This window comes from Pocillopora damicornis, chromosome 14 (assembly GCF_964200805.1).
Source record: "Pocillopora damicornis chromosome 14, jaPocDami1.2, whole genome shotgun sequence".
NCBI classification, from domain to species: Eukaryota; Metazoa; Cnidaria; class Anthozoa; order Scleractinia; family Pocilloporidae; genus Pocillopora; species Pocillopora damicornis.
The window spans coordinates 2,695,740-2,714,040 of NC_142683.1; the positions used below are offsets into that span (position 1 = coordinate 2,695,740).

Here is an 18,301-nt window from a genome sequence, read left to right on the forward strand (position 1 = left end):
GCCCTTTAACCAACATGACTCGTCCATACACGTTAAAATGACTGGAGCCTGAACAGGATATTTTTGGGAACTAAAAGAGAGAAGCTTGTCCGAGGACTTCGCATGACACGGCTCTAGTCTGTACACCACTTTTATCGATGAACGCGTTGTTGGAGCTCGTGATCTTGGGCAGTTGTCCTTTGCTCTCCTGATTTCTGTCAACCAATTAGGTTCGTCTAAGCCGGAAAGAAGCTATGGTGTCGTATATCACGGAACTGAAAGCCAACTTTGAGCCAAAGTTGTACAAATTCCATTGTCACGACGCGACACGAAGATTTCCGAGACAAGTTTTAGTGAGGGACGTTTTGTTTCGCGGTAGGACAGTCCCATCCTGATAGTGTGTAAGTGTTTAAGTTGCGTGAAGCGTTTTCAGCTCAAAGAGTTGTTGTTCTGTATAAAATCTTTAAACCAGGAATGTACATTTTAAGAACAATAGAAACCCCGTGACGAATATTTGGGTTTCAGGGCATAACACAATTCCCCCTTATCCCCACCCCACTGCGAAAGGAAATCCAAAGGGAAATAGTTACAATTCACAGCTGATACAAAGAAATGCACAAAGGCAAACGCTTTGTATCCATTTTCCTCAATTCTCCTCATTTGGATACTGATTTTTCTCTACTCAGGGAAAGAAAAGGCTCTGGGATTCGTGATAAAACAGCGACCAGCTGAAGCGTATAAATCCAGAAACTGCGAATTCTTTCACTCAAGTGAGTAGTACCAATTTATCCGTTTTCTATCATCAGTAAAGGGTCTGCAATTTTCACCTGCTACCACTCCCTTTTCCCATAACTCGACCCAACCGCAAGAGGGCCAATTGATTGGCAGATGCAAAGTGCAAATGGTAAAAGTCAAGACTGTCCAAAGGTGAAAAAACAAACAAACAAAAAAATGTCAGGTGAAAGCCATTTCGGCAGGAAAATTACGTAATTCACCGTTACATCATCTGGCCACTCCCTCAATTTATCTCTTTTATGAGACAGATTATATAATATTCTCTTAATATAGATAGAAATATACTTAAGTCACTATTTGATACGATATTTTCACTTGCTTGACGGAAGGAGATCCAATTTCCTGTGTTAAATGATACAAATTGGATTCATGTTGTAAAATCTTTTTTTTTTTCGGATGACATGGTTTGATAAGTAAATTTCCATCGACGAATATTTTTTTCTTCCAATCAATACAAATTTAAAAGCAAGTATTTGTATGATTGGCAAAAAAGTTTTACAGTTGAAAAAGAAAAAAAAAATAGTCAGCTACACAATAGGACTTCGTACCTTCAAAGATCAGGAGGAAACACTTGTCATTTTCGAACGATATTTAAATAATACTTGAGTAGAAATGAAACAAAGTCAACATGATGTTCAAAGGTAACAAAATATCAAATTTATCCACATCGCCTTGGGCGTTCTTTGGTCACACTTCGGCAAGGCCCTCTTGCAACCATCGCGAACCAAATTTGCGCACAATTTCTATGGCACTATACGAAGGCGTATAGCTCTTATTAATGGCAACTTCAACTACTTCATAAAGTTACAAATATTTCAAATGAACCTCAGGTGTACCTAATACTTGGTACGTAAGAGCATAAAAACTCCAACAATGAAGCGCCAGTACATCTAGATTAAAAAAAGGAGTGTTTTGGTATTTAAGGAGAGCGTAAAAAAGATAGAAATGCCTAAAGAAAGTGCCACAGAAAAGGGAAAATTCTGACCTAGGAGGACACCAAAATTTTTCCGGTCAAAAATGAAAGACTACCAGAAATTCTTTAACAACGAGTCTTAACTTGTAAATGTTACAAATGTGGTTTTCCAGTTATCACATTTCTTTACAGATTAGATATCTCATGTGCATGTTACCCTTTACACCCCGAGATCAGTATGCATATTCTCCATACTGTTCTCTATACGTTTCCCACGGTTCTTACAATAAGAATTTGTTTAATAATCAAGAGCTTCTCATCTTTGAGGTCTTTTCCTTGATTCTCTCAGGGTTACTTTATCTACTATTTTAATTAACCGCGTAAAAAGTTTCACGTTACAATTTTCTTCAAGTAGAATGTATCTTTTTCGCTCCATTTGCTTTTGTCCCTAAAATAATTCTTCATTCTTTTACTTTGTTGTTAACTTTCTTGCAATTGTGGATGGATTACGTAACCCACATTTTACAAGGGACATATTGATCTTGTGTTACAGAACTTGACTCCCCACTGACAGAGACGAGCTCGTGATATGACTTTGAACACTTGGCGCTTCGAGAAGGTTATTGATCAAGCTCGCGGCAATAACAGCTGGACAGAAGTTTGGTTTTTTAGTTTTTACAGAAACGAACAATAAAATATACATACATCCAGTTATCTTTGCCTGTACCCATATTAATCTCTGACTCTTTCTTTGTTTCTTTTGTTCCTTTTTTTTTCTTTTTAACAGAGGAGCCTTGTAACAAGTACAGTACTCAGGAGTCCAAAACATCATGTGATGTGATGTCCCCTTATTTTTTTTTTGTTCTTTTTTTTTTTTTTTTTCATCAACTGCACTAGGAGAAGCCTAAAAACATCATGTGATTGTCCTTTGCTATTTTTTTTTATTTATTTTTTTTTTCATCAACTGCACTAGGAGAAGCCTAGATTAATACTTTGCTTCATGGAATGAAACAACCTAGAGTTAACTTTTTCTCTTGTTTTTTTTTTTTAATTGTTTGTCATCCATTGGAGAATTCCAGCCAGATTCTAGGATAATAATCTGAAAAGAAAAGCAATCAATAGAGGTGTAAGATTTACATAATACATCATTCTCTTTATGGTCAAGGTTTTTTAGCCTGGAGACATTCAGAGTTACAGGTGTCTTCAGTTAATAACTGATCTGACGGCAATTCCTATCAAAAACAAACTGAATCATCAGTTGTCTCCAGAGGTTATCTTACAAACGCAATGTTTAGTCGGTCATATTTATCAAATTTACACATGTGATGAATTCATTGTAAAAACTAGCCCGTCCCACGCGTTCACGGAGTAAAACGAAGCGCGATAGGACAGTAAGTGAGAAAAAACGAGGGGGTTTGGGTCGGTAATATTCTGTACACGAACCGACCCAAACCTCTCTCGCTTTATCACTCCTCCACCAATATCGCGCCTTCCTTTCGCTATTTCGCTCCGCTTTCCTAACTGAACGCTTGGAAAAGCCTATGTAAGGATGATTTCACCTAAAAATCACGTTACCTTGCATTGATGCGCACAGTAGTCTTCTGAGATTGTTTAACTTTCGTGTCTGAAAACAGAATTGCAAACGGTGATTGCATAAAATGTCACAGATATGCGATAATAATCCATTAATTACATTAGCTCCTTTACTCCCAAGGTGCAAATATCAATTCTCTGCACAGTTTTTCACATATTTCATAGAGATTTGGCTCTGAGAATTTGGCGTTGGATCAAACAATATTCCTTAGTTAGTAATTCTTTTTTTTATCATCACCCTTGTGCTTGAAAAAGTTCTGACCTTGAAACCATAAACGAGAAATTCTTCTGGGCACTCACTGGAATGAAAGGGTAAACAGGATGGTTTGCTTGCTCAGAGAGAGGTTCAGAGTTAAAGGTGTCTTCAGTTAATAACTGATCTGACGGCAATTCCTATCAAAGAGTGACTCATCATTCCAACCTCTGAGAAAGCTGCTTACGCGGGATTTCGTTACACTCCCTTTGACTGCATCCTATTGAAAGGTTGCCTCCCTACCAGATCATCCATATCACGACGCTTTTGATCAATCAACGATAACAAGTTCTCACCAGCTTTACCAGTTCGCCCCCAAATCTTCAACTGGTTTCATTACCGTAATAGGTGTTCCTCCTTAGGGGCAGGGGAAAAAATGAGTCAAGAGTTAAGATCTGGAAATGTTGGATTCGTCAGAAAAGTAACACGTTCTGCCCCGAAGAAACGAGTTGAAAGATTGGAGGCGAAATTGTTAAAGAGAGAACTTGTTGTATTTATTTTGGCGAACTCGCCGATGTTGGACGAACTAATAGGGGACGACCTTGCCATGAGGCGAAACCTGTAGATACCAATTTTTAAGCATAAAAAAGGGCTCAAAACACTTCCCCCAGTTCACCCTGTACAGCCCTTAGTATAGCAAATCTACTCACCCTCCTTCTGTTTAAATAGCTGCAGCAACCGGCTATATTCTTGCGAATTTTGGAGCCAGCGTACCCAATCCTACATGGAAAAAAAAAAAACAAAAAAGGCCTCAAACTAGATCTGATTTAAGAGCAACTGAACTCATTGAAACAAAGAAAAATGCACCTCAACCTTACCATGTTCAGTCGATCAATACAATCCACCTCAGAGAGGATTCCCCAACACAAAACTGAGCGCGTCTTTGACTTCGGGCACTTAATTTGATTTCTCCTCTCCTCTTCATTACAGTTCGAGTAGAAAAGTTGAGAGTATCCAGCAGATGATCATCTCAGTACTGTCTGCTTCACAAACTGACGCTTGCACGCTGCGGTTTAGGTCACCGCCAAAATTAGGGACGCGTTAAAAATAGATGCAAACCAAGAGATTGTAAAGTTTTCCGCACGAAAATTTCCCAAGAAGAACAAACCGCAACGTTCTCTGTGTGTAGCTCTCACAAAATAAATACAACTTCGAAAAGCTTTGTTGTTTACATACGTTTCCCGATAACTGCATCACTTTTTATATATAGTAATAGCCAAACCTTTCAAAAGGTTCAATTTAAAATGCAGCTGCAGACCAAAACAGTTCCAGGCGCGCGCATCCTCGCAGTTTTACCATACAAATTGTACATAAGTTTCAAATATGAACAATTATTTATTCGTTAAAACCTAATTACAACGTGATCTGTTTGCATGATTTTGTTCATTCAACCGTCAGATTCATCGTCGTCAGATTCATTTTCCACTTCGATCTCATTTTCATTGTCACTTTCCTCTTCCGTGTCATTTTCTTCTTCATTTTCATCCCAATTTTCCTGGAAGAAAAAAACATGACGGCTGATCGTCATTTAAGAAAGGCTTCACTGTGTCGACAGAGCTTCACTCAATGAGAAAAATCTGAATGACCTCAACAAATGCAGAGCGAAACAAAAGAGAAAGATTTTTTGGTTCCCAAATTCACGTCATAGCAGGAATGCTTCTTTAAAAATAACTAAAAGATATTTCAGTTTTCTACGGTTTTACCGGCATAGAAAAAGTACGCGCGGATATTTTGCAAGTTGCATAGGGCAAGCAATTAAAAAATTGTACGCTCGTATTTTAAGTGAAATTATCAACTAAGGGATTTATGATTCTAATATCATTTCATTTTCTAGTTTTCGAAATACAGTCTAAGGCATCTGAGATTCGAATCGATCGCAAAAGGCGTCCGCGAAAGTATCTTTTACGACAACTCATAAATCTGTTTCATCTAAAAGTTCGTCAATTAACATCACATTCAACTCTTGATTGACAAGTGCGGCTAATTTGTTGCTCCGCTTTCCGTCCGCATTTTTTGCCCTGTTCCAAACAGCAACGCTAAACTGAAACGATACAAGCGCACGTTCTACATTAACTTTATTATAAATCAGAGAACTTACATCAGACTCCGAGTGTTCAACCTCAATAGGTACAAGCGGTTCCTCATCTGAATCTAAAGAAAAGGAAAAAGTTGTGATATAAAGTGTGTATGAAATAAAGTGTTACACTACGTGTGTAACATAAAAATGTGTTTTTTAACAAAAAACTTGCACACGATGCAAAATACAGAATCTAATAAACCTCGGGTGAACATGCAAACAAAAGGGGAGCCGTCAATCACATGCGGTGCGATTCTAAGATCATGGCAGAAAATAACATACCTTCCTCTTGATACACAACAGTGGGTTCAACATGCTCCTCTTCCTCTTGATTGTTTTGACTTTGAGAGTCCACCTTTGAATAGTAGAGCGATAATAATACCATTACCATCAAATCAACAACAACAATAACAACTACAACAAAACAGATGACGCAATTTTCAATTGAGTGTCGAAAGTAAGCCATTACATTACATTACTTCACAATGCGATTGGTCCACGAAACTCACGCCACCTTCGCAACCAATCAGACTCAAATCTAACACCAATCGCGCCTTGGTTGCTCGAGTTTTCCCGCGCTTTGAGCGGTTTGCTGGTTGCAATTTTGAGCCTCGTAGTGATGTTTTCCTTTGCTCTGATAACTCTACTCTTCGTTTCACGACCGTTAATCGAGATGCTCTCGAAAGTTTTAACCCTTCTTCCCAGAGACATTCAGAGTAAAAGGTGTCTTCAGTTAATAACTGATCTGACGGCAATTCCTATCAAAGAGTGACTCACCATTTACGTCTCTGGAGAGCAGGTTACTATATATAATGATGTACACGATCAGCATAACGCTTTCCTTGCAAGTTTTGCGCGGAAAATGGGCGTATAACTAGCAAAAACTGACATATGCCCTAGGTTTGACCGTTATTTTACTCTATCCAGATGTGACCAAGGCCTATAACCACTGAATCATCCATGCTCCTCGAACTCTATGTAAAACACAATCTACTCCATGTTCATGCATTGCACATTACCTGCGACAGCATCAGATCCAAGCGCCCTTGTAGTTTACACAATTTACTAAAAACACTGACACGTGATTCTAACATGGCATATAATCCACTGAGGGAATCCACAAGGTCTGGCACCTGAATATCACGCAAAATAAAGTCAATTTTAACCACATATTCAAGTGCCTACTCCCGAAACAAATTTCTTGGGAAAACTTCTAGACTGCGAGCTGCCCCTCCTTTTCGGCGAATTCCATCGCGCAAGTGAAACAAAAAATACCAGGGGGAAAAAATTTATGTCAGCGCGCCGTACATAACGCTGGGAGTGAGCTGCACGGAAAAGTAACCTCCCTCCCAGAGTTCCGCACAAAACCCTTTTTTTTTTTTTTTTTTTTTTTTTTTTTTCTCTTCACTGATTACATGGACTCGCACGACAGACTTCGCTGAAAAGAGCGCCTGCTCGTGGTCTTCTTCTTTCCAAATTCAGATTGCTCGACTCGATATACATGCAACATGACTAGTTTACTCTCACGAGACAACCATTGTAGCTGAGGGACGCTTCAAGAATTTTCCGTGGAAACGATTTAGTTTGCGAAGCAGCACACTAGCGTTCAACAGAGCACTTGACGCACCGCTTGCGTTACTTCCGAAAGACTGTAATACCTATAGTTACCATAAAAAATCGCCGGGAATTCTTGAAAATTCAACAGGTAAAAGGATTGCTTTTAAAATTGAATAGTTCTTTTACCTTTAGTGCTTAAAATAAGGAAGAAATAAGAGCAAAAAGTCATCTGGTAAACTTGCACACCATTATCTTGTACCAAACTTTATAAAGGAGGAGGAAAGAAACAGTTGTGTCCATAAAAATAACTTACCGTCATAAGATATGCCATGTGTGTGCTTAAAATATGTTTGATCCACAACACCAAGCCTTCCCCCCTGAAAATGGAGGCAAAACAGAGAAGAATATTTGGTGGAGACATGTTTTAAGATTGTAACTGTGGTAACATCTCTCTCGAGAAATGTTACAGTTGATCTGTGAAGTTAGTTAAACCAACTTTCCGGATAATCAATTTTATAAACTTATGTGTTAAGGGCTATAACATATACACTGCTTTCCTTACCTTCCTGGTGCGGCTTGAATTTTGTGAACAAGCTAAAGTAAAAAACAGAAAATCCATGACGATTTTGTCACAGTACATTTTCACTAACATATTACTCAGACTCTGTCAATTTCTTTCAAAGGAGTTTCTTCTTTATCCTTAGATGCCTTAACATCAAGCCTTGAGATGTTGCATGAATCTCCAAAGGCAAGTACCGTCTGTAGTACTTACTCCACAGAGGAGCTTTGTGGTCAGCGGTTTATTATGTAATGCAATGTTGCATAGAGTGTTCTTTTTCATGGCGACCAAACATTAATTTTTATCTTGAATGACCAGTTTATAGCGAGCTTGGAGCCCTGATTGGGCGTCCGTCTGACAGAATTATCGTGCTTTTGTTGACTAACTTAATAGCGCTCGCTGGTTCGTTTTAAACAGTGTACAAAAAGTGAAAAAGTTAAGTAACAAACCTCTCTCAAGAATGGAACTGCGAGATTCACTGGAAGTCTTCTGACTGTATTTTTCATGATTGATTTATTAACACTGCCATGCCATAACACAGTCTTTAAAAAAGGAATTTACAAGCATGTTAAAGACAATGCTATAATTTACATCAATAGGAGGGCTTTAAAATGATAAGAACAAGCTATTTTGAGTCCTTAAATTCCGTATAAAAATGCTAATGTTCGCTATGCTCTTGGGATCATAAACGAGATTTATCAACATGTTAGAGGTAGCCGCATTATTCGTTGTCACGTAGTGTGGAAAAATCGTCATTGATGGGGCAGACGAAAGCAAATCATCAGAACATAGACTGCAACTAGAGTTTGGCTAAAGAGTTACCATGTCGGAAGATATTGAAGGGCTAAACTCTTTCACTTTAAACCTTAAGATCAGAGCGTATATTCTCCATACTGTTCTCCAAACATCTCCTAGGGTGCCCTTGTGTGCTCACAAGGAGAATTTGTTTGACAACCAAGAGCTTATTTAATTGGTGATCATTTCCTGGAATCTCGTAACTTTAATGTTTGATTCACGGGTGCTAATGAAAGGAGAACTTAGATGCTAGTCATTCTTAAATTTCAAAGGGTTACAGGACTATCCAAGGAAACAATCTTCATATTAGCTTCAGTTGGAGATTCCAGTAACATGCAGGTAGAGCACATTAATGAGTTTAATCATTGTGTGGGCTGTTTTCACTGTACATGTATGCAATATTTCACAATATCTGACCTCCATTAGAGAGTTATCTTGACTATGAAGAGCTTGTATGAGCATCTGGGCCAATGAATCAGCCGTGGGGCGGTCACTTCCTCTTTTCCTAAACGAAAAAAAATACAGCATAACTTTTCAGAACACTGTCAAACATTGATCTGTGGAATATAACCTTAAGAAAAGGGTGTTTATAGAACAGGGATGCCACATCAAACTGCAAAAGGCCAGGGCAACCAACACGGCACTAGGGTTGCACAGTTCAAATGAACACTTCTGTCAACTCAAATGGTTTTTTTAAAGAAGCAGTCAGAATCAATGTGGAAAATACCTTGATGTCTCAGCAGCTTCAGCATTGATTGCCTTTAGTCTGTCCTCAATACTCTGAAAAAAGATTAACAAAATAATAATAATTAGCCACATACATATTATGTATGTGGCTAATTCTAAAGTTGGATTTTTCTATCCACATCCACAACTCTTGCATCTTGCTGCTAAAGCAACTTGACAATTAGTAAGAGCTTCCAAACATTGTTTTGCAAAAGTTTCAAAGGTAAACGCTAACCTGTTCTTCGAGAGATTCCTTTTTTTCATGTTCAGCTTTTCGCTTCAACTTGCTCCTTCCCTCATCCAACACCATGGCAGGAGTTGCCCGTGCCATGTTTCCAGGACCTAGAGTTGTCACTTCTGAAGATGGTGCCTTCCCTTTGTCGATTTGAAAAGGTTCATGAGCACCATCATTGAGAAGAAGATTTGAAGAGCTCTCTCTTACAAGATGAGTGTGTTCCTCCATTGTTGAATAAGCCTAAAGGAGAGCAAAACAGCAAAGAAGGGGAATCGATATTTTCAAACAAACTCAATGAGAGAAAACAATCTGAAAGACAAAAATATGCCATCAGAAAAAGGGATGGAAGGGGGTCTTACAATCAGAACCTATAGGTGTGGGGGGGGGAGGGGAAGAGGATTTTAAGAATTATACATAAAACCTTAGATACAGTCAAAGGCTTGGGTTTTGGAGTAACAGATCACATATTGGAATCATCTTGGCCAAAGTGATTCTAGAAAGATCTTTATTGGTGAAAAGGACTTGTGCTTCGACAACCACTCAAGCAGAGGTATCAGAATACACAAAGTACTCACCAGAGTCTCAAACTGTGGTTTGAGCGTTGATCCATAAGCAATCAATGCTTCAGGTTCTCCTTCAGACAACAAGCGCACACACAGTACAGGTATAGGAGGTTGAGTTCCATCCTAAAAGACAAGGCAGATATTGAATGTATATCATCAACAGAAAACACTACAACTAACATACACATTTGGGATCAATATCAGTATCTGGGCAACTGCCCACCTACCCCTCCCCTAACACAACAACAGTCTATTGATAACAAGTCAGGGTTAAAAGTCAGGGTTAATGTTGGGTTAGGGGAGGGGTAGGTGGGCAGTTGTCCAGACACTGATATTGATCCCACATTTGTACACTGGGAGCTAGAAAACTAAAGAACAATCTCGCACAATACCGACAAGACAGCTGGGCTAAATGTCCTTGATTTTAAACTTAGGACAAGATGTCCTACTTTTTTTGTCCCTTTTGCCCCTTTCAAAGTGGTTCAATGTGTTGTCGTTGTTTTTTATCGAAAAAGGTCTCTTGGTATACTTAATTGAAAAAAATGAGGAAGGGGAAAAGAGTTTTACTTTTCTAAATGTCAGGTAATAATATTTGGAGCAGCAACTGAGGAAAAAACTGTCTCAACAGGTTTTTTCCCCAATTACAGCACATCATGCAGACTTAACAACTCTACAAGTAAATTGAGCAGTGTCTTGAGTTTGCACTCCATTTTTAATTGGAGTTTCTTTCCTAGAACAAACGATCATTGGAGAATATTCCATCATCCATCTACCAGATAATATTCCCAACATGCGCAAATACACTTGTCTAGTATTTCTCCTTTATAATTATAAGTCATCAAACTTCTATAAATACAGCAGTAGTGTTACATATTTAACCAAGAAAGCCTTTACCTTTTTTCCTGAAGATGTTAGTTGAATAGTCCTTTTGGGCCTCAATGGCCTCTTACCACCACTAAATAAATCAATATAAATTAAATTTAGGGTTACCAGTAAGTCACTTTCCAGATCTTTATTTGAACACCAAGATGACAAGATGACAAGCTGACAAGCTGGAGCTACTACAGTACTGCTCGCGTATACGTTAACTGCGCAGACAAATTTCATATGCTCTGAACCAGGGTAGTCAGACATGTATATACAATTTTGTGTATGTAATCCACATCTCTGTCCCATGAAGGGAATAGGAGTATTTATACTCCCCCCTGGATACAATGTTAGTCCATCACAAGCGACTTCTCCCTCTGTGCCCCCAAACACTACATATCGTTACAATGTAGGCTACCCTTACAGTTCACTGGTACCAATTTATCCTCCTAAGTGAAGAGAGGCACTGTGAAGTAAAGTTTCTTGTTCAAGAACACAACACAAGGACCTGAGCTGGGCTTATACCCGAATTACGGTCAACTCGCCGACGTATAAAATCAAGTAGAGACGTCGGCGAGTTGGTCATCAATCCAATACAACTTATTAGAAGTTAAACATACAAAAAAGTAAACGATATTTAGTAAAAAAACACTGGTGAACATCTAACAGAAGCTTAAACATTGGTGAACATCACCAATGACTATAACAGCTTAAGACGCGAACGAGTTATTGTGCGACAACAACACCGTAAAGACTCATCATGTCGATGTTAACGTCGCTTTATTCACCTTGAGATCCTTATACACTTTGTTGCAAATAAAAAGAATTGCTTTTTACTAAAGATCTTATCTAGAAAGCCAAGTTTTCTTAAAAAATCTGACCGATTGTCATGATGAGTCTTTACAGTGTTGTTGTCACACTACAACTCGTTCGCGTTTGAAGCTGTTAGAGTCATTGTGATGTTTACTTTACTTTATTTGCCTTGAGATCCTTATAAACATTGTTGCAAATAAAAAGAATTGCTTTTTACTAAAGATCTTATCTAGAAAGCCAAGTTTTCTTTAAAAATCTGACTGATTGTCATGATGAGTCTTTACAGTGTTGTTGTCACACAATAACTCGTTCGCATTTGAAGCTGTTTGAGTCATTAGTGATGTTTACTTCCCTTTTTTCGCCTTGAGATCCTTATAAACTTTGATGAAATAAAAAGAAATGCTTTTTACTAAAGATCTTGTCTAGAAAGCCAAGTTTTCGTTAAAAAATCTGAGTGATTGACATGATGAGTCTTTACGGTGTTGTTGTCGCACGATAACTCGTTCACGTCTTAAGCTGTTATGGTCATTGGTGATGTTCACCAATGTTTAAGCTTCTGTTAGATGTTCACCAATGTTCACCAGTGTTTTTTTTACTAAATATCGTTTACTTTTCTGTATGTTTAACTTCTAATAAGTTGTATTGGATTGACGACCAACTCGCCAACGTCTTTACTCGATTTTATACGTCGGCGAGTTGGCATCGGCGAGTTGGTCCGTCGGCGAGTTGACTGGTTACCTTATACCCAGACCTCTTGGCTTGAGCCCAGCATACTACCCACAAGGCCACTGTGTTTCACAGTATAACAAGTCATGATTCCAGAAAACTATTTTGCAAAATTAATTTGTTAAAGGTCAAACCCAGGTGCAAATATGGATTAGTTAGTAAGCGTTCTTTCAAGGGGCCACCCTCCCAAAGAAACAAAGTGTCTGTTAACAGAGCTTGAACACTAAAATTACTGTATATCAACACTGTAATCCAAAGAGAAAAAACATTTTTGGGATAACTTACCCATTAAGTGAATATTCAAAAATATGTAGCTGACCATCTTTTGAGGCAATAGCAATGTGAATCGGCTGAGGATAAAAATATGGTGGTGTAACATCAGATGCATGTACACATATATATGTTTGTTATCTGTTCTTTTGAATATATGAAGCTGTAATATACTTCTTCACATCAATTTCTTTCTTAAGAAAAGTTGATTTCAGCTAATGTGTTCTGTATCGTTGTTACAAATACCTTGTTTCTGTTACTCTGTCGTATAACATCCACTGCTATTGGCTCATCTGTGATTGAAAGTGAGACTAATGCATTTTTATCCTGTGAGTCCAAGTTGACATACCTGTGACAGAAAAATACATGCAATTCTGTTAAGAATATATGAAAGTCATATATTTGAACTGCAGATAAAGACGTAAATGAAAGTGATCCTTGCAGTAATGTGCACTACTGCCCAAGTACTGCACATTACTGCGAGGATCACTTTCATTCACATGTAATTCTGTTAGCTGATGAAAGAGTGGAAGAGAAAAAGAAGCTGTTGTTAAGAGCTTGCAGTCAGCCAAGAAAAAGAGAATTTTGCTACAGCAGCAGCCTTTAATTTGAGGTCAGAAAAATTCCTGATCTTAGTTTGCATCAGATATTCCTTTTACTTACCATATGTTCATTAATCTATCCTGCTCTGCTCCCGAAATAAAGTACTGGCCACTGATACCATTATTTGGAATATGATTTGCATTTGAATCATGTGACAAGTTACTTGGGATGAACTGGAGATGTGTTACCGGAGATGCATGACCAGTAAATTTCTACAAAGAAAGAGACAAAATGGCAACATTAAGAATGGACACATTATGATACACCACAAAGTTCACCTTTTCAGGGTTTTTTTTGGCTTCTCTATTTGTCAAACTTGAGACATGGTTGTGAAGAGATCTAGAAACACATGTAGATCCATTATGAAAACATTTTTCACACCATCTTTCAACAGGATTAGCCTACCATGTGCTTCAACACTTAACCCTTTCACTCCCGCAAGTGACCAAGACAGAATTTCTCCTTACAATATCAATACAATATCAAGCAGACAAGTGATGAGAATATAGGAAAATACCAAATAGGGGATAATAAGTTGATCCAATATCAAATTCTCCAAACTAACACCACAAGAACTCTATGGCAGATGGTTAGGAGAATTACTAATGAGATCTTAAGAATCACAGGGATAACAAGTACCCAAAGAGTGTGCAATGTTTTGAGCACACAAAAAGAGAAAAAGAGGGAAGAGGAGAGGGAGAGGAGAAAACTTGTTTTGTTTTGCTCAACCTCAAAGTCAGATAGAGTTTCTTTGTTACCTTAAGAGCTTCTTTTGTCTCCAGGTCCCAAAGTTTAATACTTCTACCAGCCGAGAGAAGAGTACTTCCTTTTGGACCAAGTCGCATACACCTTACGCCATGTTTATCTGCTTTCCATTTACTGTAGAGAAGAAGATTGAGTAACATGAAGATTTATGAAAAATTTGTAAAAATATCGGAATACACTTTGTATATGTAAATCAATAAATGCTATGTAGGGTTTCTTATGCAAAATACATAGGAGAAGGGTTGACCCTTTTAGCCTCACTAGTGACCAAGACAGAATTTCTCCTTACTTTATCAGTATGATGTCAAGCAGACAAGTAATGAGAATAAAGAAAGATATCAATTAGGAGATTATTAGTTGATCCAATTCCCAATTCTCCAAAGTAACATCACATGAATTGTATGGCAGACAGTAAGGAGAATTACTCGCAAAATCTTAGGAGTAAAAGGGTTAAATTACCTAGCTGAAAGGCAAATAATAATAAAGGTTAATGTAAAAACTCACCTTTTTCTCTGTCCATTTTCTGTATTCCACTCAGTTATATGTTTATCATTTGAACAAGAAAACAATGTGCCATCATCGTCACTCCAACACAGGTCGTTAACTCTACTGTCATGTCCACCCTCCTTTAAAAGATTATAATTACATGTAAACACTATTATTCATAGAAAATACTCAACCTTTCCTTCACCTTTTGATCTTTAACAAAACAGCTGACTTATTGTTAAGATAGCAACATTCTGGATTGGCATTACTTGCCATTTTATCCCTTAAATTTTGCCCTTTCTCCCTGCTGGACAATTAAATGCTGCATTTTGTTTTATGTGATTGCACAAAATTTAATGGGGAAGGAGAGGGGGGGAGCTGTAGCCAACTGCAGCTCATTTTAAATTGCTGTGTGACTGTTACATGTATATGCCAACTAATTTTGTTCCTGTTTATTTCCATAACTTCTTGAACCTGGAAAATCACACAACCTGACCAAACTGTTCATTTGCGATTACTTTTCAGTTCAATTATCTTCCTGTATTAGGAATAATGCTGTAGACAGTTGAAGGAGATTATGCAGTTTCAAAAAAAAGGATAACACTTCACTAGATTTGATGACCTCTTGCTTGAGAAATGGAAGTTGCAGTAATATCGTTTACAAGCCCTTCTTTTGTGGGGCAGACACTTGGTGTTGAGAAATTGAATGCACTGTACAATCAAACCTACCAATTTCTGATCTACTTCCCCAGCAGCCACATTGTATAAAAGAACATCGCCTGAAGATGTACCAAGTGCTATTGAATCACTGGCATTTGAACTTGATGACTGTCTTGAAGTCTTTGATTTCTTTCTTCTTTGATTTGTCTATTAAAATAAAAATCAAGTGTAATGTTCAATCATCAAGAAAGTTGAAGTTCAAACTATGGGTTACAGAAACTCCCCTTTGTAACTGGGAAAAGAAGATGCTCTTTGCTAAATCAAAGCAGCTATACCAACAGGACCTCTGGGTTAACATCTCTATTGAACAAGCAAAATGGAGCATGCAGAAGAAAGCTAGTTTGGAGGCATTGATTGAACGATAATTCAACGAGGCCACTGCGGAGCAACAAGATTGCTAAATAGAGGAGCACACTAGAACTTAAAACTTGAACTGGAACAAAGCAAAGCTTGAGACTGGAAATCAGCAGTAAGGAAGATGAATGTTGACGTTACATGTGAAATGCAAACTTTAGACTGTCTCTTTACAATATAACTTTCGATAACCAAGGCTGAATAATTGATTTAAATGATATCTGGTGGAGATAAAACTACAGTGTATGAATTTCACTGTCCATCATCGCGATAACCCACCGTTTCAACATGCGTTTCAACATGCGTTTCAACCAACGCACGGAACAAATATTTTCACCAATGCGATTCAGGTATTGCCTATTGCAGCAAACGCTTGCATTACAGCTGTTTGCCATACAAAACACTTTAAGTGAACTACAGCGTGACAAATTCACAAATTACGACACAATTTATTGATATCATAATCATCGACAAAAAGTCACACTTTACTACATTGCAATTTTTTGTCGAACACTAGATGACAAAGTTTCTCAACAAATCCATTTACTCAAAAAAAAAGGCTTCATTCTGTACATATTTCAAGCACGTCCAGTTGAAAGAAGCCTTCTAAATACTACAGTAAGTATTAGGAAAGCAATTTCAGCTCGGTCAAAAATATTTGTCGACGGGTATTCGAATTCTCCAAATCATAAACTCACGAACTGGAAACGAAATTGTAATAAATTAGTTCTATGATTGATCCTTAAACCAAAATTCGTGGCAGTACAGAATATCAACACGGTCTTAGCTCGTTAACAACAGCAAACAAGATAATTCTTTTCAAAAAATACTCCGCACACGCACTCTCGGGACCATGCTTGCTTACCACAGATCTCGAAGTTCGACTCCATTTGAGGCAACTACAAGACGAAGAAAGGTGCGATGGTGGAGTAAATTCATGCTTTAATGATCCAGCAGTGCAGTCCCATATTTTCAGGCGACCGTCTGGAGTTAAATGTGCTAAAGCACGACCATTATTATCAAAAGCACAACCACAGCCGTCCATATTTCATGATTCCATTTGCACGTGGGGACTAGTGATGTAGTACCCAGACCTCTAGCGAGCGATGTGAAAAAATGGAAGTGAAAGGAAACGAAGAACAGCGCAATATTTCAATTACAGGTTATTCGTGGAGAGCGCAAAGCGGGTAACGGTAACTCATTAAAGGTAAAATTAGTTTGGATTTTAATTTCTAAAGGCTGTTGTATAAACTAACCTTTCTGAAGTTTTGCCTTGTCAGGCAAAACTGTTGGAAATAAGATAGGGTAATTATTTAGTGTTATCAACTGAGTTGAAAACGTAAATTGGCCACCGTGAAGAGTTTTAATGGCATGATGATTTTCCAGTCAGATACTCTATTTTGCCGTGGTAAATATGAGCGTGCAGATGCACAAGGAAGCGCAGTAGCATGAGCCATTTCACGTAATGCGCGCAGAGATTTGTGAGTGTGACACCCCGTAAATCCCCAGCTGGGATAGGTCATAGCGCTTGTATGTAACCAAAGTCTTTTGCAGGGTTGTTTTAGGATAATATTCGAGATTCTTTCCGGAATCCCATCGGAGTTCGGAAATAATCTGAAGTACTATTTCTCACCTTTTCTTCAGAACTCATTCATAATGTCCAAATAAACCAACATAATGGTATTTGGTGAAGCTTCCTCGAGTGTCATGAACTTCACTTTGATTGGTCAGTGCCTAACCCCGTACCCAGATCTTACCGCTTAGCCAAAACTGCTAGGCCGTGGAAGATCTGGGTACAAAACAAGCTCATAAGCCGGCTGTCAGAAGTAAGTCAAAGTGTCCACAGTTTTCTGACTCTTACAGAATCCAGTGTTTACGTTTGCCACCTTGGGCTTTGAGTTGTGGTTCGTAATCGGCTCTTAGTGGTTCTATTTAACCCCTTACATCTAACATCATTATGTAAGTTCTCCACACTGTTCTCTATAAACGTCTTGTGTCCTTACAGGGAGAATTTGTTTAAAAATCAAGAGATTCTTAAGTTCGCAATCATTTCCTATATTGTTATTACCTTAATGTTTGATTCAGGAGGATACTGTTGGGAGAAATTAGATGCTTGTCACTCTTAGAGCCTAAGGGGTTGAAATACGTGTTTAAGCTCGGAAGGAAACTTCAAAATGTACAGTAGCTGCTATATGGAGCCAATTAGAATGGATGGCCCACAACACAGATCACTGGCGGACTGTTATTGACGGCCTATGTACCAGGATGAGCGATGGGCTTAGATGGATAGATAGTAGCTGCTCAACTGAAAGCCTTCGTACAACAATTTGTAATGGTAATAGGACTGAGTGGAATCCAATTAGGTCTGTAATCATACGAGTGATGACAAAATCAGACGACCCCGCAATGGTGTTTATCACGAGTATGATTACAGACCGATTTGGACGACACGAAATCTTATTACCAATTAATCATAAAAATTACAATTTCCGAGGAAAGAGGAACAGCCAAGATATCAAAGAAAGGGAAAATTTGCATAAAAACCTAACAAAGGAGGCGGAAATTGTCGAATGGTTGTGATTGGTTGATTTAACCTACAACTTTGAATGTGATTGGTTGATTTAAACTACAACTGTGAATGTGATTGGCTTA

The 18,301-nt window shown here is 38.2% G+C and overlaps 1 protein-coding gene and 1 long non-coding RNA gene across 2 annotated transcripts; one reads left to right on the forward strand and one right to left on the reverse strand.

Annotated features, from left to right (window-relative positions):
- The first annotated feature begins 9 nt into the window (after nucleotides 1-9).
- LOC149033963 (uncharacterized) lies at nucleotides 10-4,661 on the forward strand. The gene is made up of 3 exons (XR_016182949.1): nucleotides 10-380; nucleotides 666-749; nucleotides 4,464-4,661. It is a non-coding gene; the product is annotated as an uncharacterized LOC149033963 (long non-coding RNA).
- Nucleotides 4,662-4,848: 187 nt separating this feature from the next.
- Nucleotides 4,849-16,725, reverse strand: LOC113667297 (WD repeat-containing protein 43). The gene is made up of 19 exons (XM_089193927.1): nucleotides 16,515-16,725; nucleotides 15,305-15,442; nucleotides 14,594-14,715; nucleotides 14,083-14,203; nucleotides 13,385-13,536; nucleotides 12,968-13,070; nucleotides 12,737-12,801; nucleotides 10,940-11,000; nucleotides 10,058-10,168; nucleotides 9,483-9,722; nucleotides 9,249-9,301; nucleotides 8,939-9,026; nucleotides 8,176-8,268; nucleotides 7,730-7,761; nucleotides 7,481-7,544; nucleotides 6,630-6,743; nucleotides 5,893-5,965; nucleotides 5,632-5,684; nucleotides 4,849-5,028 (listed from the first exon to the last, which is right to left on the reverse strand). The coding sequence occupies exons 1-19, from the start codon at nucleotides 16,692-16,694 to the stop codon at nucleotides 4,921-4,923; spliced, it is 1,971 nt and encodes a 656-aa protein (XP_089050053.1). The 5' UTR covers nucleotides 16,695-16,725; the 3' UTR covers nucleotides 4,849-4,920.
- Between the last annotated feature and the right edge of the window lie 1,576 nt (nucleotides 16,726-18,301).

Excerpts from the sequence above, each read along its gene's own strand:
- LOC113667297 (XM_089193927.1), bottom strand. The coding sequence starts at position 16,694 with ATGGACGGCTGTGGTTGTGCTTTTGATAATAATGGTCGTGCTTTAGCA. Across the intron at positions 11,001-12,736 it reads TTTGAATATTCACTTAATGG|TGGTGGTAAGAGGCCATTGA; the intron begins GTAAGTTATCCC and ends TGATTTATTTAG. Across the intron at positions 5,685-5,892 it reads TGTTGTGTATCAAGAGGAAG|ATTCAGATGAGGAACCGCTT; the intron begins GTATGTTATTTT and ends CCTTTTCTTTAG.